At 40.1% G+C, this 22,834-nt stretch overlaps 1 protein-coding gene across 9 annotated transcripts in view; it reads left to right on the forward strand.

Moving 5' to 3' along the window:
- Positions 1-22,834, forward strand: part of DOCK3 (dedicator of cytokinesis 3) — a 711,442-nt gene that overhangs the window by 604,574 nt on the left and 84,034 nt on the right. For 8 of the 9 annotated variants that reach the window (XM_057301776.2, XM_055109993.3, XM_034956564.4 and 5 more), the window contains exons 26-27: positions 1,005-1,151; positions 3,496-3,594. In XM_057301776.2, coding sequence (XP_057157759.1) covers positions 1,005-1,151; positions 3,496-3,594 — 246 coding nt within the window. The remainder of the gene's footprint in view (positions 1-1,004; positions 1,152-3,495; positions 3,595-22,834) is intronic. The other variant, XM_055109992.3, reaches the window with a different exon arrangement.

Raw genomic sequence — 22,834 nt, forward strand, 5'->3', positions numbered from 1 at the left:
TGGAATGGGGCAGAGTATAGTTAAAATGGATGGATGGGTAGAGGGACAATGAAACTGAAGCTCAATGAGAGCAGAGATATTATCTCTCTTGTTCACCTCTATATATTCAGGCTCTCAAACAGTGACTGGCACATGGTAAATGTTTAGTGAATGATAAATTGATGGATGGGTGAAAGATAGACACCAGGACCAGTAGTAGTATAAACATCTTAGACAAGGGGCAACAGGAATCTCTTTGTGAGATAATTAAAATCATGCTACAGAATTTGAGATGAATGTGAGAAGTCTATAATAGGATAATAGACTCTTCCTAAATTAGGAAGTGGCCCTTAGTGAGGAGACATGCTCCATTGTTTTTGTGAGGTGGCCAGAGAAAGATGCACTGAGGCTGGAGTCCTTCAAATGGACTCTGTAACACGAGCAAGAGAGCTGAGGAGCTAGAAGTGGACCCAGGCATATCTAGGCAGCAGTCCCGGCTGGCAAAAATTGAGGGCACCCAAGGGGAAGACCCTGAGGAGAAAACAGCGTGCTCAGAAAGATGAGCTACTTCTGTGCATTAGTGCTATGCACTAGTGAAGGTGCAGCTGCCACACCCTGTACTGTGAATTTGTCACCATTTCTCAAACTTTATCATTCCAAAAGTGTCAGCAGAGTTTTGCCTTCTCCTGACTATTCTAGGGAAATCAAAGAAAACATTTAACTCAAGATCTTTGCTTCTGCCCTGTATATCAAAATTAACGTATCTGCTTGAGATTCAAAGTTGCAGGTGGTGTTGAGTTAGGGTAAGGCCCCAGCCACCATGCCTGGGCAGCAGTGGCAGTTGTGCCTCACCTCCTGTCAAAGCCATTGTCCTGGGTGCCTTGACACTGCATGTTGGTGAGACTGAGAGCTTGGTGTTGGGAATCCAGAAGACTACTGCTGATGTGGCTGACCTAGTAAGTGCTGCCAGCTGTACTTCAGCCTGGCTTGGTGCTAATGGTGTGCTCTCTTGCTGCTCGCTCCAGGAGGCAGATGTCATGGAGGAAGTAGAGATGATGGTGGAGAGCCTCCTGGACGTGCTCTTGCAGACTCTGCTCACCATCATGAGCAAATCGCACGCTCAGGAGGCGGTAAGAGGGCAGCGGTGCCCGCAGTGCACAGCCGAGATCACTGTTAGTAACTAACATCCAGGTTTTCTTGCCTTCTTTTCTAACCCGGGGCTTCTCCACAACACTCCCCCTCCATCTTACCATCCCACCACCTTCATCTCAGCCTTCCCTCCTGCATGGTTGTCAGCATGCTGCCCTCTTCCCTTCTTGAGTCTGACTCTCCTCTCTACTCTGAAAGCTCTAGGTTCACATTCCCAGGACTCTTCTTTAGGGCAGATCTGGGGAATGTTTCTTGTCCTGTTTTCCTGCATACTTTGAGCCAAGTCATTTTCTATATTGTAGAATGAAGCTGGGATGTATGTAAGATGTAGTAAGAGGTTGAAGGTGAAAAACAGACTATTTCTTCTAGGAACCCCCTCATACATGTTCTCCTAAATGATGTACAGGACAGAATAATTTTCTCAGAATTGGCTTCTATCTACAAATTAGTTGCTTTTGTCCATTATGTTTGTATCTAAATTTTTAGCATTTGGAAAAATATGATGAGGTAAATTTCACTGGCATTAGTGAATAATGATTTTTCTGTGATCTAATTAGAAGAGAAACAAACTGGGAAGGCTTCTCAGGAGGGGCAGAGAGACAATACCTTGGGCCCCTCATGCACCCCAACTCCAGAGTAGACTTACTTCTCAGCCCTGAGGTGGGGACATGATAAACAGTTTTCGTGGAATCTTTCCATTGGCAGATGGGAGATTACAGTGATCTCTCTGAAGAAAACCCTCTGGAGCAAGCCAAGCTACAGCGTGCTAGGGAGAGCAGGGAGCACTCAGGGAGCAGGTATGTGTTCTGGAGCACTGGGCTTGGAAAGAGTGTCTGCTCCTTTAGGAGCCTCTGTTGAAGGCACTCTCACTGTAAGTAAAAAACATATATATATATGTACCCTGGCATTTCCTGGTAACCCAGCCTTCTAACCAACACTTACACAGTGCTTGCTGTGGGCCAGACCCTGCTTTAAGCACTTGTCCAATATTAGCTCATTTAGCAATACTAAGGAAGTGATTCATTTTATGTAGATTATAATGAGGATGATAATAACTATAATTTATTCAGTACCTTTTTACATAATGGACTTTATTCTTAATGCTTTATGTACATTAACCCATCTGACCCTCATGACAAATTACCTATAGCTTATTATGCCCATTTTTCAGATAAAAATGAGGTTCATGAACATATATATTTTGCACACATGTATTTTTAATAATCTCAGGCCAGGCGTGGTGGCTCATGCCTGTAATCCCAACACTTTGGGAGGCCGAGGCAGATGGATCATCTGAGGTCAGGAGTTCGAGACTAGCCTGGCCAGCATGGCGAAACCCTGTCTACTAAAAATACAAAAACAAATTAGCCGGGCATGGTGGTGGGCGCCTGTAATCCCAGCTATTTGGGAGGCTGAGGCAGGAGAATCGCTTATACCTAGGAGGTGGAGGTTGCAGTGAGCCAAGATCATGCCATTGCGCTCCAGACTGGGTGATAAGAGCGAAACTCCATCCCAAAAAACAACAATAATAATAATTTCAGAGACCTAGAAAGGGTTTGAGAGACTAAAACCTGTTGTCACTTTCTCATGAGTTTATAAACATTTGAAAATTGCCCAAGTGAAGTAAATGTTCTCCCTCCCTTTTAAGGAGGCAACTAAGAGGAGGCCATGCTTGACTGCCTCCTGCCAAAAGTTGCTGTAAGATGGTTTTTGAAGTCCTTAAAGCAGGATTTTATTCCATGTATTCCAATTGGAACTTGAAGACATTTTGAACATTGATATTTCTCCTTTAATTTCTACTTGTCTTAAAGCCCATAGCTTGTCCCCTCAAAAAGGTCAGTTTTAACTCCTCTGCCTTTCAGACAGGCATATTGATCTGCGCTGTGTTTTGTTTGCCCAGTCCAGTAACCCTGTGCAAATTCTAGGAGGTTCCAAAGAAGTCCTTGTAGAAGGGCTGCTCTAGTCCAGCAGGATCGGCAGAGTCCAAATTCTGTCCAGAGAGGGTTAAGCTCTCCCCTCTTCCAGGTATCCTCTATAGACTTCAGTACAGTGCCCTGGCAGCAAAGGACTATTTAGCCAAAACTTTCCTAGGAAAAAAAGGGAGAATATTTGTCTCACTTTGCAGTACTACTTTATTATAGTTTAAGGTTTTTCAGTAGCCCCATGCTGCAGAGGGTTTATTTCCCCCTAATCCCTCCAGGCTTTCCTTAGCAGAAAATAAAGCTTTAGAGGGCTAGATTTGTCATCTTTCTTCCATGATCACTGGGGCCATCTCAGACCCTCCCTTCTCTCCTTGCCCTCTATGGATTGGGGGAACACAGCCCTTGCAATTGGCCATGCTAAGTGTTTTTTTGGGTTGGTCCCTAGGGCGAGTATGTGTCCTGCCTTCTCTCACTGCTCCGCCAGATGTGTGACACCCATTTCCAGCACCTCCTGGACAACTTCCAGAGCAAAGATGAACTCAAGGTAGGCAGTAGAACACCTTTCCTCTGGGAGAGGAAGTGTGCAGCCAGCACTCCCCAGGGGCTTTGTCCCTGTCAGGGGGATGAATGCAAGTGACTAGCATTGCCACGGGTGTAGGATTCACCAGCCCTGCTTTACAGCTGAGTGTTGGCCTCCAGAAGCTGAAAGCCAGCAGTGTCCCCACACAGCTGGACCCTGGTAACACTGCCAAGTTTTCCTTGACTATTAGCGGCCCTGTGATCATGTGCCTCTATTAGAGGCTACTCTGTCCCACACTGGTTGTCAGACAACCAGGACTCCTTCCTTTCTTAGTAACTTGGCAGTTACCCTTATATTTTGTACCTGCAAATTAGGATTTGCTGTTTTAATACCTTTAATAATAATAATGGTGTCAATTTTTTTCATTTAAATATATTTGTGGAAGATACCTTTAGAGAGCAAGGGTGTGCACTGCTCATTTGCTGCCAAACTCTGGGTCTGGAGCACTGAGGGTCTTATTTTTATCACAGATTGCTATACATAATTTAAAAAGCCAAAGCATACTACAAAGTTCATAATATAAAACACCTGTAGTCCTAGCTACTCTTGAGGCTAAAGTGAGAGGATCGATTGAGCCCAGAAATAATTTTTTTAAAAAATACAATGGTTTCCTGGCTCAGCCTGACTCATGTCCAGTCCCTACTCCACAAAGGCAGCCACTTTCAATTCTTTTGCTATTCTTCAGGAAGCTTCTACTACTATTTTTAGCTATTGTTAGTTATTATCTATTTTCCTCTTTCTATGGAAAATGAAGATGATTCTCCAGAATCATTCCTCTCTCACACACACATCCTTCCTCCCATTTTCCCAATGTAGTTTTCATATATTTTTGTTTGCATTGATTATATTGTTTATCTTTTCTTTATTACAGCTAAATAAGTACTGTGGTGAGCCAAGACTGTCCTGGGATTATATTTCTTTTCTTGTAGAACAGTGATGTCCAGTCTTTCGGCTTCCCTAGGCCACATTGGAAGAAGAATTGTCTTGGGCCACACATTAAATACACTAACACTAATGATAGCTGATGAGCTAAAATATAAATATATATATATGTATATATATATATATATATTTCATAATATTTTAAGGAAGTTTACAAATCTGTGTTGGTCTGCATTCAAAGCCATCCTGGGCTGCATATGGCCCATGGGCCGTGGGTTAGATAAGCTTGTTGTCGAACTTATTGTTTTTATAAAAATTAATTGCCTCTTTTTTTTATTTGCTTATGCTTTGTTTTGTTTTGGTCATCAAATCTGGTGAGGATTTCCCACTCTTGCTATCATCTTTCTAATATATCTCTTCTTCCATCTTGCCTTATGGTCAAATCTATCAGATGTCAGGTCACTTTTTTTTCCTAGAGATTTGCTCCCCCACTGCTTTTATTTGTTTCAGTCACTATCTTTTGTGTTGGAGACTCTCCTCCTACAGACTTTCCTATAGAGACTCCTGGATGATAGTGTGTATCTAAAAGTAAAGTCCTTTAGTGCTGATTACAAACTCTATGTATAGGCAGGGCTTTCTCTAGCAGGCTTCCCTGTAGATGGCCAAAGAGATCTGCCCTTTTGGTCAGAGCATTCCCCAATTCCTGTGTCTGGAGGACTTGGACTTGTTCATTCCCCAGAGAGGAGTCTTCCACTTCTCCTGTGTTGGGCAAAGGAGTTCGATGTCGCAAAAGATCTACACTGAGACAAAGGATTCCTCAGCAAGGCTAGTTTACTTTCTGCAGAAAGGGTGCACTCGCCAGCAGTCCAGCCACAAGAGCACACACAAACAAAGGAGATAGGGTCATTTATAACCTGATGCATTCACCCTACTGCTGTGTCTGGTTTCCATTGGCTGGAACGGGACCTCACATTCTATACCCGACCCAATTGGCTAGCAACTTAGAACTTCCCAAAAGAGTCAAAGGCAGAGGAGAACAAAGGAAGAGAGGAAGTAACTTGTGGAATGCTGAGAGTGGCAAAAACACTTCCAAATAAGGGAGAGGAATAGGCTATGGCCTAATTAAGCTATAATTATACCATAAAATTCATACTTTTAAAGTGTACAATTTAATGCTTCTGATTATATCCATCTTAAAAAGACTCATCACAAATAGTGACATCAAGTTAATAATTTAAGATTTCCAACCAGGCGCAGTGGCTCTCACCTGTAATCCCAACACTTTGGGAGACCAAGGCGGGCAGAGGCAGATCACCTGAGGTCGGGAGTTTGAGACCAGCCTGACCTGACCAACATAGAGAAACCCTGTCTCTACTAAAAATACAAAATTATACGGGTGTGGTGGTGCACGCCTGTAATCCCAGCTACTCGGGAGGCTGAGGCAGGAGAACCACCTGAACCTGGTAGGTGGAGGTTGTGGTGAGCCAAGATTGTGCCATTGCACTCCTGCCTGGGCAACAAGAGTGAAACTCTGTCTCAAAAAAAAAAAAAAAAGGAAAAGAAAAGAAAAAAGAAAAAAAAACTTCCCACAAAGAAAAGCCCAGGACCAGATGCCTTAATTGGTGAATTCTACCAAATTTTTAAATAAGAATTAATATCAGTCCTTTGCAAACTATCCCAAAAAGTAGAAGAGGACAGAACATTTACCTACTCATTGTATGAGGTCAGTAATAAATACTGTGATAAGAAACCTGGACAAAGACATCACAAGAAAAGCAAACTACAAACCAATACCCCTTATGAACATAAACACGAAAATCTCCAGCAAAATACTAGCAAACTGAATCCACCAACATAGTAAAAGAATTATATAACATGATCAAGTAGGATTTATCCCAGAAATGCAAGTTTGGCTTAACATGTGAAAATTGTCAAGGAATGACGTGAGCCACACAGAAAAATTTGAAGCTCCTGACTTTCCCTCTACCCACAGACACCAAATAAACATCTATTCATGAATCACTTCCCTCTGAGAGAAGGAGACCCATTGAAAGATCCTTACCCACCAGGCAACTGAGGAAACATCCACATTGAATGGGTAGGAAAAGCTGAGAGGCACACTCAGGCACAGACCCCACCCCTGGCACTGCACCATAAAATCAGGAAAGGAATCTTTAACATTTACTTGCTCCCTGTGGAGAGGAGGGTTTGGACCTCACATATACCACCCTAATTCTAAGATTTGCCATGGTTTGGCTCCTAATTCACCAACTCTGGGAGGGGAGGAAATTTGACACATGTAAGTATCTCTAGATCACAGGGAAAAAGCGGCAATTTTATATGGGCACACAAGGAATTCCAGGGCTTTATCCTCTAGAAGCAATGCAGAGAAAGGGCTCCAAAAATGCAGCTCCATGTGTCTCTCAGGAACAGACAAACTCTTTCAGTGGACATGTGGCAGTCTGGCTTCTTACTGACTTAGACTGGGGAGTTAAAGGAGCAGACAAGTAGTAGCTTGCTGCTAGCCTGAGCAGCAGATTGGCACTTCCTGAGCCTCCTCCCCCAGCTCACCCTAGTGAAAATTTCAGACAAACTCCTCTCCTGGAAGGGGTTTGTCCATACATTGAGCATCCCAGCTTTTATAGCTTCTACCCAAGGGACTGCATCCTAAACCTCCCTGTTCTGGGAACAAAGGGAACTGGCATATGTGTGTCCATAGACTACATGAAAAAGGTTGTGGTTTCGTATGGGCATGTAAGCACTTCTGGGGCTTTATCCTCCTGAAACAGTGCAGAGAAGGGGCTTAAAAACACAATTCCTCTGTTTCTCCCTGGAAGGGGTGTATAACTACTTGGTGGTCTGCTTCTAACACACTTACATTCGTGAGTTAAAGGGACAGGCAAGTATTGGCCCACCAGCAGCCTGAGAAGCAGATTGGTACTTCACAGGCCTTCTCCCCTAGCTCATCCCAGGAACAACTGCAGGCCTATTAATCCCTCCTGGAAAGAATTGTCCACATATTGAGTGCTCTAACTTTTACAGCTTCTACCCGAAGGACTGCATCCTAAACCTCTTAGCATTGGGAGCAAGAGAAGCTGCATATATATGAGTCTGTCTAGACCTCAGGAAAAAAAATTGCAGTTTTATATGAGCACATAAATACTTCCAGGGTCTTCATCTGCCAGGATCAGTGCAGAAAAGTGGCTTTAAAAACTCATCTCCCTGTTTCTCCCTGGAAGGGGTTTATGCCATGCATCAAGTACGCCAACTTTTACAGTTACCTCCCGAAGGACTCCATCCTAAACCTCTTAGTTCTAGGAGCAGAAAGAACTAGGCATTTATTAATCTCCCTAGATCACAGAACAAAGAGATGGTTTTAAATGGGCACACAAACACTTCCAGGAGCTAACACCCCTTTGGAGCAGTGCAGAAAAGGGGCAGGAACATGCAGCTCCGATTTTTCTCTTTAGAAGGGTCTCATGGCACATAATTCCAGTGGCTGCTTTATGGCTTGGCTTATATTGAACTTGTTTCAGGGAGCTAATGGAGCAAACAAACAATAACCATTTAGCAGCCTGAGCCAGAGCTCAGCACTTCATGAGCCTTTCCTTTGGCTCACCACAGTGATAAGTCCAAGTGTACCCATTCTTCCTGGAAGGCATTTGGCCACACATTAAGTGCCACAACTTCTATAGCTCCCACCCAAGAGACTATCTCTTTAATAACCTAATTCTGGGAAAATGGGGCTTTGCATTCCTGAGTGGCCCTAGATTACAGAAAGCCAAGAGGTAGACATACAACGTTTGCAACAGATCCTCTTCCCCAGCTTAATGCAGTGACAGTGGGATATAAATGCCCATGTTCAGCTTTATCATGAAGATACAATGAACTGGAGCATGCATCCAACACTTTAACATTTGCAGCTACATAACAAGAGTCTGGCTCCTAAGTTATCAGTTTCAGAGTATGGAGAGGGCATGGCACATCCTAAGCTCCAGGAGGCCACCCAAAACAGAGACAGCAGTCTGGACAAACACAAAGATTTGAGAGGCACCTTAGAATCTCTGGATGGATGAATTGGTGAGATCCTTCTACACAAGGCCAACCTGACAAGATTGGGAGAAATAATTGTCTGATCTCATATGCAGAAATGAACCACAGAGCATCAAGGAAAATAAACAGGAGTATATTTCAAACAAAAGAATAAGATAAATGTCCAGAAACCAGCCCAAGTGAAGTGTAGGTATGTGATCATCCAACAAGGAATTCAAAATAATGTTCATAAAGATGCTCACTGAGGTCGGGAGAGCAATGAAAGAATAAACTGAGAATTTCAACAAAGAAACAGAAAGTATACATAAGTACCAAACAAATCATAGAGCTGAAGAATACTCTAAACTGAAAATTTCAATAAAAGGATTCAGCAGCAGACTAGATCAAGCAGAAGAAAGGATTACTGAAATAAAAAACAGGTCACTGAAAATTATATAATCTGAGGTACAAAAAGAAAAGAAATTTTAAAAAGAGGGTAAGGCCAGGTGCAGTGCCTCACACCTATAATCCCAGCACTTTGGGAGGCCAAGGTGGGCAGATCATGAGGTCAGGAGTTTGAGACCTATCTGGCCAACATAGCGAAACCCCATCTCTACTAAAAATAAAAAAAAAATTAGCTGGGTGTGGTGGCGGGTGCCTGTAATCCCAGCTACTTGGGAGGCTGAGGCAGGAGAATCGCTTGAACCCAGGAGGCAGAGGTTGCAGTGAGCCAAGATCACGCCATTGCACTCCAGCCCAGGCAACAGTGCATGACTCCATCTCAAATGAAAAAAGAGTTTAGTTTGGAAGTTCTAGCCAAAGCAATCAGGCAAGAGAAAGAAAACGCATCCAAATAGGAAGAGAGGAAGTCAAACTATCTCTATTTACAGATGTTATAATTCTATACCTAGGAAACTCCATAACCTCTGCCCAAAAGTTCCTAGATCTGATAAACAACTTCAGCAAAGTTTCAGGATACAAAAATCGATGTAAAAAATCAGTAGCATTTTTATACACCAACAACATTCAAGCTGAGCCAAATTAAGAACGTAATTCCATTCACAATAGCCACAAAAAGGATAAAGTATCTAGGAATAAAACTAACCAGAGAGGTAAAAGATCTCTACAAGGAGAATTACAAAACTGCTAAAATAAATCAGAGATTACACAAACAAATGGAAAAACATTCCATGTTCATGGCTAGGAAGTATGAAGAATCAATATTGTTAAAATGACCATACAACTCAAAGCAATTTACAGATTCATTGCTATTCCTATTAAATTACCAATGACATTTCTCACAGAATTAAAAACTTTTTTTAATTGATATGGAATTAAAAAAAAAGCCTGAATAGCCAAAGCAGTCCTAAGCAAAAAGAACAAAGCTGGAGGCATGACATTACCTGACTTCAAACTATACTACAAGGCTACAGTAACCAAAACAGCATGGTACGGATACAAAAAATAGACACATAGACCAAAGGAACAGAATACAGAGCTCAGAAATAAAGCTTCATACCTACGACAATCTCATTTACAACAAAGTTGACAAAAACAAGCAATGGGGAAAAGACTCCCTATTCAATAAATGGTGCTGGGATAACTGGCTAGCCATATGCAGATTGAAACTGGACCCCTTCCTCATGCCATATACAAAAATTAACTCAAGATGGATTAAGGACTTAAATGTAAAACCTAAAATTATAAAAACTCTGGAAGATTTTCAAATAACTTAAAAAAGAACTACCTGGACATAGGCCCTGACAAAGATTTCATGACAAAGACACCAAAAGCAATTTGCAACAAAAGCAAAAATTGACGAATGTGATCTAATTAAAGAGCTTCTGCACAGAAAAACTCTCAACAGAATAAACAGGCAAGCCACAGAATGGGAGAAAATATTTGCAAACTATGCATCTGACAAAGGTCTGATAACCAGAATCTGTAAGGAACTTAAATTCACAAGCAAAAAAACAACTCTGTTAAAAAGTGGGCAAAAGACATGAACAGACACTTTTCAAAAGAGGACATACAGCAAACAAGCACATGAAAAAATGTTCAACATCACTAATCACTGGAGAAATACAAATGAAAACCACAGCAAGATACTATCTGAGACCACTCAGAATAGCTGTTATTAAAGTCAAAAAAATATTGGGAGGCTGAGGCAGCAAGATCACTTGAGCCCAGGAATTCAAGTCCAGCCTGGGCAGCATAGCAAGACCCCATCTTGACAAAAAAAAAAATAAAAATTACCCAGACATGGTGACATGTGCCTGTTGTCCAAGCTATTTGGGAGGCTGAGGTAAGATTGCTTGGGCCCAGGAAATCAAGGCTGCAGTGAGCTGATTGTACCACAGTTCTCCCACGTGGGTGACAGGAAAAGACCCTGTCTCAAAATAGTAAAAATTAAAATTAAAAAATTAAAAGTCAAAAAATAACAAATGCTGGTGAGGTTGCAGAGAAGAGGGAACACTTATACACTGCTAATGGGAATGTAAATTAGTCCAGCCATTATGGAAAGCAGTTCTGTGATTTCTCAACTTAAAAAAGAACTACCATTCAACCCAGCAATCCCATTGCTGGATATATAACCAAAGGAAAATAAATAATTCTACCATAAAGACACATGCACATGTATGTGTTCATCACAGAACTATTCACAATAGCAAAGACATGGAATCAACCTAAATGCCCATCAGTGGTAGACTAGATAAAGAAAGTGTGCTACATATACACATTGGAATACTACACAGCCATTTTAAAAGAACAAGATCATGTCCTTTGCAGCAACATGGATGGGGCTGGAGGCCATTGTCCTAAGTGAACTAACACAGAAAACCAAATACCACATGTTCTCACTTGTAAGTGGAAGCTAAACATTGAGTACTCATGGACATAAGAAGAGAACAACAGGCAGGCTCAGTGGCTCATGCCTGTAATCCCAGCACTTTGGGAGGCTGATGCAGGGGGATCATTTGTGGTCAGGAGTTCGAGACCAGCCTGGTCAACATGGTGAAACCCCGTCTCTACTAAAAATACAAAAATGAGTCGGGCATGGCTGCACATGCCTGTAATCCCAGCTACTCAGGAGGCTGAGGCAGGAGAGTCACTTGAACCTAGGAGGCAGAGGTTGCAGTGAGCCAAGATCGTAGCACTGCCCTCCAGCCTAGGTGACAAAGTGAGACTCCATCTCAAAAAAAAAAAAAAAAAATTAAGAGAACAACAGACATCAGGGCCTATCTAAGAGTGGAGGGTGGGAGGAGAGTGAGGATCAAAAAACTACCTATCAGGTACTGTGCTTATTGCTGGGGCAATATAATAATCTGGACACCAAACCTCCATGATGCTCAATTTACCTATATAACAAACCTGCACATGTACCCCTGAACCTAAAATAAAAGAAAGAAAAAAGCTAACATAAAGGCTTTTAAATACCTTTTACTCAGAGTAACAAGTGACAAAAACTCACTTAGAATGAGGGAGTAAATGACTAATGGCCTAGTTTTCCTGAAAATAAGTTTGAAAGAAAAGGAGCAGAGGAAATGGTCCTGAAGAAAGAAACTGAGAGCTTGAAAGGCAGTATGCCTCTCTGACTGCAGGTAAAGGCTACTCATAAGCCAACAGATTTTATTTTTTATTTCCTAAGCTGAAACAGCCTAGCCTAGGAGAGGGGTGTTTGTGTGGGTTTGGGGGGGTGTGTGTGTGTGTGTGTGTGTGTGTGTGTATGTGCACATGTGTGTGTATTTAAAGTAAATCGGTGGAGGAAGTAAAGAGACAGAGGAAAGGGAGTAGCCTGGGGGAAGAGAGATGAGAGACTTGAGTATAAATGACTTAGGACAGGAGTGACAAAATAGAGAAACAGCTCTAGGTTATTTAAAAAAAGAACGTATATACCATGGAATTCTACACAGCCATAAAAAAGAATGAGATTATGTTTTTTGCAGCAACATGGATGGAGCTAGAGGCCATTATCCTAAGCAAACTAATGCAGGAACAGCAAACCAAATGCTGCATGTTCTCACTTATAAGTGGGAGCTGTACATGGACACAAGGGAACCACAGATACTAGGGCCTATTTGAAGGTGGAGGGTAGGAGGAGGGGAATTAAAGTATAGAGTTTCTTTATGCAATCAAAGTTGTTATCAGCCTAAAATGCTATTAGTATAAGATGTTTTATGTAAGCCACTGAGTAACTACTAAGCAAAAGCCTGTAATTAATATACAAAAGATAAAAGAATCAAAGCATACCACTAGACAGCCATCCAGCCACAAAGGAAGAAAGCAATACAGGAAGAAAAGAACAAAGGATCTACAAACAACCAACCAGAAAGCAAAACAGCACTAGTAAATAAGTCCTTGCCTATCGGTAATTACTTTGAATGTAAATAGATTAAATTCTCCAATCAAAAGACGTGGAGTTCCTGAATGGAATTTTTTTTTTTAAAGACCCAACTATATGCTGCCTACAGTAGCCTCACTTCACCTTAAAGGACAGTCATACACTGAAAGTGAAGGGATGAAAAAAGAAACTACCATCAGAGTGAACAGGCAACCTACAGAATGGGAGAACATTTTTGCAATCTACTCATCTGACAAAGGGCTAATATCCAGAATCTACAAAGAACTCAAACAAATTTACAAGAAAAAACCAACCCCATCAAAAAGTGGGTGAAGGATATGAACAGACACTTCTCAAAAGAAGACATTTATGCAGCCAACAGACACATGAAAAAATGCTCATCATCACTGGCCATCAGAGAAATGCAAATCAAAACCACAATGAGATATCATCTCACACCAGTTAGAATGGCGATCATTAAAAAGGAAACAACAGGTGCTGGAGAGGATGTGGAGAAATAGGAACACTTTTACACTGTTGGTGGGACTGTAAACTGGTTCAACCATTGTGGAAGACAGTGTGGCAATTCCTCAGGGATCTAGAACTAGAAATACCATTTGACGCAACCATCCCATTACTGGGTATATACCCAAAGGAATATAAATCATGCTGCTATAAAGGCACATGCACATGTATGTTTATTGCGGCACTACTCACAATAGCAAAGACTTGGAACCAATGCAGATGTCCAACAATGATAGACTGGATTAAGAAAATGTGGCACATATACACCATGGAATACTATGCAGCCATAAAAAATGATGAGTTCATGTCCTTTGTAGGGACATGGATGAAGCTGGAAACCATCATTCTCAGCAAACTATCGCAAGGACAAAAATCCAAACACCACATGTTCTCACTCATAGGTGGGAATTGAACAATGAGAACACCTGGACACAGGAAGGGGAGCATCACACACCGGGGCCTGTTGTGGGGTTGGGGGAGAGGGGAGGGATAGCATTAGGAGATATACCTAATGTAAATGACGAGTTAATGGGTGCAGCACACCAACATGGCACATGTATATATATGTAACAAACCTGCATGTTGTGCATATGTACCCTAGAACTTAAAGTATAATATATATATAAAAGAAAAAAGACATTTCATGCAAATGGAAACAAAAAGAGCAGGGGTGGCTATACTATTTCAGACAAAGTTGACTTTAGGTCAAAAATTATAAAAAGAGACAGTGGGCTGGGCACAGTGGCTCATGCCTGTAATCCCAGCACTGTAGGAGGCCAAAGTAGGTGGATCACAAGGTCAGGAGTTCAAGACCAGCCTGGTCAAGATGTGAAACCCTGTCTCTACTAAAAATACAAAAATTAGCCAGGCGTGGTGGCGGGCACCTGTAATCCCAGGTACTTGGGAGGCTGAGGCAGAGAATTGTTTGAACCCGAGAGGTGGAGGTTGCAGTGAGCCAAGATCGTGCCACTGCACTCCAGCCTGGGCAACAAGAGTGAAACTCTATCTCAAAAATAAAAATAACAAAAATAATATCTGGAGATAAAAATGGAAACATATCAAATCTTACAGAATGCAGCAAAAGCAGCTCTGGGAGGGAAGTTTATAGCAATAAATGCCTACATCAAATAAGAAGCAAGATCTCAAACAACCCAATGTCACACCTCAAGGAACTAGTAAAATAAGAAAAAACTAACCCCAAAGTTAACAGAAGGAAAGAAATAAGAAATATCAGAGTAGAAGTAAATGAAATGGACACTAAAAAAAGAAAAAGAAAAGAAAAATCACCTAAACAAGTTTATTTTCTGAAAAGCAAAACAGAGAGAAGAGTCAAGTCAGAAATGAAATAGAAGACGTTACAACTGATAACAGAAATATAAAGGATCATAAGAGACTGCTACAAATAATTATATGCCAGCAGATTGGACAACGTAGGAGAAAATGATAAATTCCTAGACACGTGTATCTACTAAGACTTAATCATGAAGAGATTGGAAATCTGAACAGACTAATAACTAGTAAAGAGCTTGAATCAGTAATTAAGAGTCTCCCATCCAAGAAAAGCCCAGGACTAGATGGCTTCACAGTTGAATTCTGCCAGACATTTACAGACAAACTAATAATAATCCTTCCCAAACTTTTCTTAAAAATTGAAGAGGAGGGAATATTTCCAAACTCATTTCATTGGGCTAGCATTACCCTGATACTAAAGCCAGACAAAGACACTACAAGAAAAGGAAGCTATAGGTCAGTAACATGGATTAATATGATGCAAAAGTCATCAACAAAAGACTAGCAAACTATATTCAACAGTACATTAAAAGGATTATTCACCATGATCAAGTGGGATTTATCGCTGGAATACAAGGTTGGTTCAACATACTCAAATCAATAAAATACAAGGTTGGTTCAACATACTCAAATCAATAAATGTGATTCACCATATTAACAGAATGAAGGAGAAAAACATGATCATCTCAATAAATGCAGGCAAAGCATATAAAAAATTCTCATTTCTTGATTTTAAAATTCCCAACAAATTACATATAGAAAGAATGTTCTTCAAAACAATAAATATCATATATGATAAGCCCATAGTTAACTTCACACTCAACAGTGAAAAACTGAAAGCATTTTTTTTAAGATCAGGAACAAGACAGGGATGCCCACTCTGACTACTTCTGTTCAACACAATACTAAGTACTTCTGTAATAAATACTTCTGTCCTAGCCAGAGCAGTTAGGCAAGAGAAAGAAAAGGCATCCAAATAGGAAATGATGGAGTAGAATTGTCTCTGTTTGCCAATGACATGGTCATATATATAGAAAATTTCAAAGACTCTACAAAAAAAACCTGTTAGAACTGAAAAACAGATTCAGTAAAATTGCAGGAGACAACACCTAATTAGTTGTGTTTCTATACAATAACAACAAACTGTCTAAAAAAGAAATTATGAAAACAAGCCAGGTGTGGTGGCTCACACTTGTAATACCAGCACTTTGGGAGGCTGAGATGGGAGGATCGCTTGAGCCCAGGAGTTTGAGACCAGCCTGGGCAACATAGTGAGACCTCCTCTCTACAAAAATAAAGAAGTTACAAAAACCATCCTGTTTACAATAGTATTTTTAAAAAACAAAATACTTAGGGGTTAAAATTTTTTTTTTCTTGAGACAGGGCCTCCCTCTGTCTCCCAGACTGGAGTGCAGTAGCACAATCTTGGCTCAGTGCAACCTCCACCTCCCAGGTTCTAGAGATTCTCCCACCTCAGCCTCCTGAGTAGCTGGGTTTACAGGTGCATGCCACCACACCCAGCTAATTTTTTTGTATTTTTTGGTAGAGATGGGATTTTACCATGTTGGCCAGGTTTCAGGGGTACATTTAACCAAGGAAGTTAAAGATCTACATGTATACTGACAACTATAAAATATTGATTAAGGAAATTAAAGATTATGCAAATAAATGGACAGATATCTCATGTTTATGGATTGGAAGGATTAATATTGTTAAGCTGTTTATACTCCCTAAAGCAATCTACAGATTCAATGCAATCTCCATCAAAATTCCAATGTCATTCCTCACAGAAATAGAAAAAAACAATCCTAAAATGTGTATGGAATAAAAAAAGACCCCAAATAGCCAAAGCAACCTTGACCAAAAAGAACAAAGCTGGAGGCATCACTCTACCATATTTCAGAGCATATTACAAAACTATAGTGATCAAAACACCATGGTATTGGCATAAAAACAGACACATTGACCAATAGAATAGGATAGTGAGCCCAGAAATAAACCCACACATCTACCATTAATTGATTTTTGACAAAGATGCCAAGAACACACAATGAAAAAAGGAGAGTCTCATCAATAAGTGATGTTAGGAAAATTGGATAAACCATATACAGAAGAATGAAAGCAGACCTTTATCTCACCCCCCTATAGAAGAATCAACTGAAAATGGATTGAAGACCTGAAATGATAAAGCTACTAGAAGAAAACATAGGGGAAAACCTATGATGTTGATCTAGGTAGGGATTTCTTGGATATGATCCCTAAAGCACTGGCAATGAAAATAAAAATAGAAAATGGGATTGCATCAAACTAAAAAGCTTCTTCACAGTGAAGAAAACAATAGAATGAAGAGAACACCTACAGATTGGGAGAAAATATTTGCAAATTACATGTCAGATAAGGGACTAATATCCAAAATATACAAGGAACCTCAAGCTGCTCAATAACAAGACTACAAATAACCCTATTTTTAAAATTGGCAAAGGACTTGAGTAGACATTTCTTAAAAGAAGACATCAGATATATGAAAAAATGCTCAACATTTCTAGTCATCAGAAAACACAAAGTAAAACCACAGTGAGATATCATGTCACATTTGTTAGATAAGCTATAATCAAAAAGATGAAAGATAACTGTTGGTGAGGATATGGAGAAAAGGGAACTCTTGTACACTGTTAGTGATATTGTAAATACAGCCATTTTGGAAAACAGTATGAAGTTTTCTCAAACTAAAAATAGAATTACCATATAATCCAACAATTCCACTTCTGGGTATATACCCAGAGGAATTAAAATCCGTATGTCAAAGAGATATGTACACTCCCATGTTCATTGCAGTGTTATTCACAATAGCAGAGACATGGAAAAAACCTAAGTGTCTATCAGCAGATGAATAGCTTTTTAACATGTGGTATATATACACAGGCAATACTATTCAGCCTTAAAAGAAGTAGGAAATTTTGTCATTTCCAGCAACATGGATGAACCTGGAGGACATTATGTTAAGTGAAGTAAACGAGGAACAGACAAATATCATATGATCTCACTTACGTGTAGAATCTAAAAAAAATTGAACTCGAGGCTGGGCGCAGTAGCTCAAGCCTGTAATTCCAGCACTTTGGGAGGCCAAGGCAGGCGGATCACGAGGTCAGGAGATCGAGACCATCCTGGCTAACATGGTGAAACCCAGTATCTACTAAAAATACAAAAAAATAGCCAGGCGTGGTGGCAGGTACCTGTAGTCCCAGCTACTGGGGAGGCTGAGGCAGGAAGATGGCGTGAACCCGGGAGGCAGAGCTTGCAGTGAGCCAAGATCGTGCCACTGCACTCCAGCCTGGGCGACAGAGAGAGACTCTTATCTCAAAAAAAAAAAAAAAAAATTGAACTCGAAAAGTAGATAGTAGAATGATGGTTACCAGAGGCTGGGGGTGGGGGCAGTAGATAGAGAAAGGGGAGACATTGGTCAGTGGGTGCAAAGTTTCAGTTCAGGTGTTCTGTTGCACAGCATGGTGACAATAGTTAATAATGGAGTGTATATTTCAAAATAGCTAAAACAGTATTTTCAGTGTTCTCACCACAAAAAAAATGATAAATATCTGAGGTGATGAATATGCTAATTAGCCCGATTTGTTCATTCCACAATGTATACATGTATTGACACATCAGATTGTGTTTAATAATTATATACAATTATTATTTGTCAATTAAAATAAAAATTTTTTAAATCGGTGTAATACACCCTTAAATGGTATAAAGGACAAAACCACATGATCATCTCAGTTAACGTCTTAGTCCATTTTGTGTTTCTATAAAGGAATACCTGAGGCCGATTAGTTTATAAAGAAAAAGGGTTTATTTGGCTTACAATTCTAATGTCTGAAAAAGTTTAAGATTGGGTCTCTGGCGAAGGCCTCAGGCTGCTTCCACTCATGGCAGAAGGTGAAGGAGAGCCAGTGTGTGCAGAGATATCATGGTGAGAGAGAAATCAAGAAAGAGGGGGAAGGTGCCAGGCTCTCTTTAACAACCAGCTGTCATGGGAACTAATAGAGCAAGAGCTCACTTTTCCCCAAGGGAAGGCATTTATCTGTTCTTCATGGATCCACCCCTATGGCCCAAACACCTCCCATTATGTTCTACCTCCAACATTGGGGATGAGATTTCAACATGAGGTTTTGAGGGGACATATCCAAACCATAGCAAATGTAGAAAAAGCATTAAAAAAAATCCACCAACAATTTGGTATTTGTTTTGTAATAAAATCACTGAACAAACTAAAAATAGAAGCAAACTTCTTCAACCTTATAAAGGGCATCTATGAAAAACACACACCTAACATCATACTTCATAACAAAAGATTAATTTCTTTCTCCTAAGATCAGGAACAAGGGCAAGATGTGTGCTCTAGCCATTTTTATTTATTATACTGGAGAGTCTAGCTGGGGCAATAAGGCATTGGGGGGTGGGGGGTAACCCTTCAGATTAGAAAGGAAGAAGTGAAACTATCTCTATTCACAGATGACCTGATTCTTTTTTTTAGGAGGTGAGGTATTCTGTCCTCCAGGCTGGAGTACACTGGCACGATCATAGCTCACTGCAGCTTCAAACTCCTGGGCTCAAGTGATCCTTCTGCCTCAGCCTCCCAAGTAGCTGGAATTACAGGCACTGACAACTATGCCTGGCTAACTTTTTAAATTTTTTTTAAGAGATGGAGTCTCACTATGTTGCTCAAGCTAACTTGATTTTATATACAGAAAATTCTAAGGCATCCACAGGAAAATTATCAAAAGTTACAAACAAGTTCAAGATTTCAGGACATAAGATCAATATCCAAAAATATAGTTCTATACACCAGCAATAAATGATTCAAAAACTGAAATTAAGAAAAAATCCCAGTTACAATATCATCAAAATGAATAAAAAAGAACTTCCAGCTGCATTTTTGCAGAGATTGACAGTCTGAGCCTTCAATTCATGTAGAAATATTGGGGACTCAGCCAAAACAACCTGGAAAAAGAACAAAATTGAAAGATTCACAGTTCCCATTTTCAAAACTTACTACAAAGTAACAGTAATCAAGATTTGTACTAACATAAAGATAGATACATAGATCAACAAAACTGGAGAGTCCAAAAATAAACTCTTACTTTATTGGTTTTTTTTTTTTTTTTTTTTTTTGAGATGGAGTCTTGCTCTGTTGCCCGAGCTGGAGTGCAGTGGCGCGATCTCGGCTCACTGCAAGCTCTGCCTCCTGGGTTCACCCCATTCTCCTGCCTCAGCCTCTTGAGTAGCTGGGACTACAGGTGCCCGCCACCATGCCCGGCTATTTTTTTGTATTTTTAGTAGAGATGGGGTTTCACTGTGTTAGCCAGGATGGTCTCGATCTCCTGACCTTGTGATCCGCCCGCCTTGGCCTCCCAAAGTAAATTGATTTTTTATAATACTGCCAAGATAATTCAGTAAGGAAAGAAGTGTCTTTTCAACAAATGGTTCTGGGACAACTTAATATCCACATGTAGGGCCAGGTGCAGTGGCTCACACCTGTAATCCCAGCACTTTGGGAGTCTGAGGCAGGCAGATCACCTGAGGTCAGGAGTTCGAGACCACCCTGGCCAACATGGGGAAACCCGTCTTTACTAAAAATTTAAAAATTAGCCAGGCATAGTGGCGGGCACTTGTAATCCCAGCTACTCAGGAGGCTGAGGCATGAGAATCGCTTGAATCCAGGAGGCAGAGGTTGCAGTGAGCTGAGATCGTGCCACTGCACTCCAGCCTGGGGGATAGAGTGAGACTCTGTCTCAGAAAAAAAAAAAAAAAATCCACATGTAAAAGAATGATATTGCACCTCTACCTTATAGTATTTACAAAATTAACTTGGAATGGATTTTAGACCTAAATGTAAAAGCTAAAACTATGAAACTCTTGGAAGAAAACGTAGTATATCTTGTGTTAAGCAGTGGTTTCGTAGATATAACACCAAAGTGCAAACAACAAAAGAAAAAAATAGGTAAGTTAGACTTCATCACACAAAGTTAAAAATTTTTGTGCTTCAAAGGCTACCATCAAGATAACCCACAGAATGGGAGAGAATATTTGCAAATCATACATCTAGTAAACACCTTGTGGGCTAGAATATATTCAAAAAGACACCTACTACTCAAAGATAGAAAACTCAATTTAAAAATGGGCAAAAGATTTGAATAGACATTTCCCCAGAGAAGACAGACACATAGCCAATATGCACAAGAAAAGATACTCCACATTATTACTCATTAAGGAAATTAAATTAAATCTACAAGATAGCACTTCACACTGAGAGTAGATATAACAGGCCAGGCATGGTAGCTCATACCTGTAATCCTAGCACTTTGGGAGGTCAAGTCAGGAGGCATTAAGTCAGGAGTTGGAGACAAGCCTGGGCAATAGAGCAAGACCCTGTCTTTACAAAAAAAAAAATAATAATAATAATAATTTTTTTTTTTAGTTGAGTGTAGTGGTGCATGCCTGTAGTCCCAGTTTAGTCCCAGCTAAATCTGTTGAGACTTTCTTTACTCAAGAGACTGAGGCAGGAGGATCCCTTGAGTTCAGGAGTCAATGCTACAGTGAACTATGATTGTGCCACTGCACTCCAGCCTGGGCAACAGAGTGAGACCCCATCTCAAAAACAAAAAAAGAGTAGATATAATGAAGAAGACAAATATTGGTATTAATTCTTTAAACATTTCATAGATTTTAGTAGTGAAACCATCTTGTCCTAGAATTTTCTTTGTGAAAACCTTTTTAATTATTGGATCTTTCACTTGTGAATAGGTATACTCAGATTTTCTATTTCTTCATGAATGAACTTTGGTAGCGTGTAACTTCCTAAGAATTTGTCAATTTCATCTAGGTTATATAATTTGTTGGCATGCATTTGTTCATACTAGAACCATGTAATCCTTTCTGATTTTATAACATTGGTAATGATGTCACTTCTTTTGTTCCTAATTTGACTAATTTGAGTTCTCTTTTTCTTTCTTGGTCAATGCAGCTAAAAGTTTGTCCATCTTGTTGATCTTTTCAAAGAACCAATTTTTTTAATTTTAATTTTGATTTTAAGTTCTAGGGTATATGTGCAGGATGTGCATGTTTGTTACATAGGTAAATGTGTGCCATGGTGGTTTCCTGCACCTATCAACCTATTACATAGGTATTAAGCCCAGCACGCATTAGCTATTTTTCGTAATGCTCTCCCTCCCCCCACCTCACTCCCCAACGCCCCAGTCTATGTTGTTTTCCTCCCTGTGTCCATGTGATCTCATTGTTCAGCACCCACTTATAAGTGAGAACATACAGTATTTGGTTTTCTGTTCCTGTGTTAGTTTGCTGAGGATAATGGCTTCCAGCTCCATCCATGTCCCTGCAAAGGACATGATTTCATTCCTTTTTATGGCTGCATAGTATTCCATGGTGTATATGTAACCCATTTTCTTTATCCAGTGTATTGTTGATGGGCATTTATGTTGATTCCATGTCTTTGCTATTGTGAACAGTGCTGCAATGAACATACAAGTGCATGTATCTTTGTAATATGTAATAGAATGGTTTATAATCCTTTGGGTATATACCCAGTAATAGGATTGCTGGGCCAAATGGTATTTTTGCTTCTAGGTCTTTGAGGAATCACCACACTGTCTTCCACAATGGTTGAACTAATTTACATTCCCACCAACAGTGTAAAAGCATTCCTATTTCTCCACAGCCTCACCAGCATCTGTTGTTTCTTGACATTTTTAATAATTGTCATTCTGACTGGTGTGAGATGCTGTATCATTGTGGTTTTCATTTGCATTTCTCTAATGATCAGTGATGTTCAGCTTTTTTTCACGTGTTTATGGGCCGCATAAGTGTCTTCTTTTGAGAAGTGTCTGTTCATCTCCTTTGCCCACTTTTTAATGGGGTTGTTTTTTTCTTGTAAGTTTGTTTAGGTTATTTGTAGATTCTGGATATTAGACCTTTGTCAGATGGATAGATTGCAGAAATTTTCTCCCATTCTATAGATTATCTGTTTACTCTGATGTTAGTTTCTTTTGCTGTGCAGAAGCTCTTTAGTTTAATTAGATCCCATTTGTCAATTTCTGCTTTTGATGAAATTGCTTT

This window comes from Pan paniscus, chromosome 2 (genome assembly GCF_029289425.2).
Source record: "Pan paniscus chromosome 2, NHGRI_mPanPan1-v2.0_pri, whole genome shotgun sequence".
Taxonomy (NCBI): domain Eukaryota; kingdom Metazoa; phylum Chordata; class Mammalia; order Primates; family Hominidae; genus Pan; species Pan paniscus.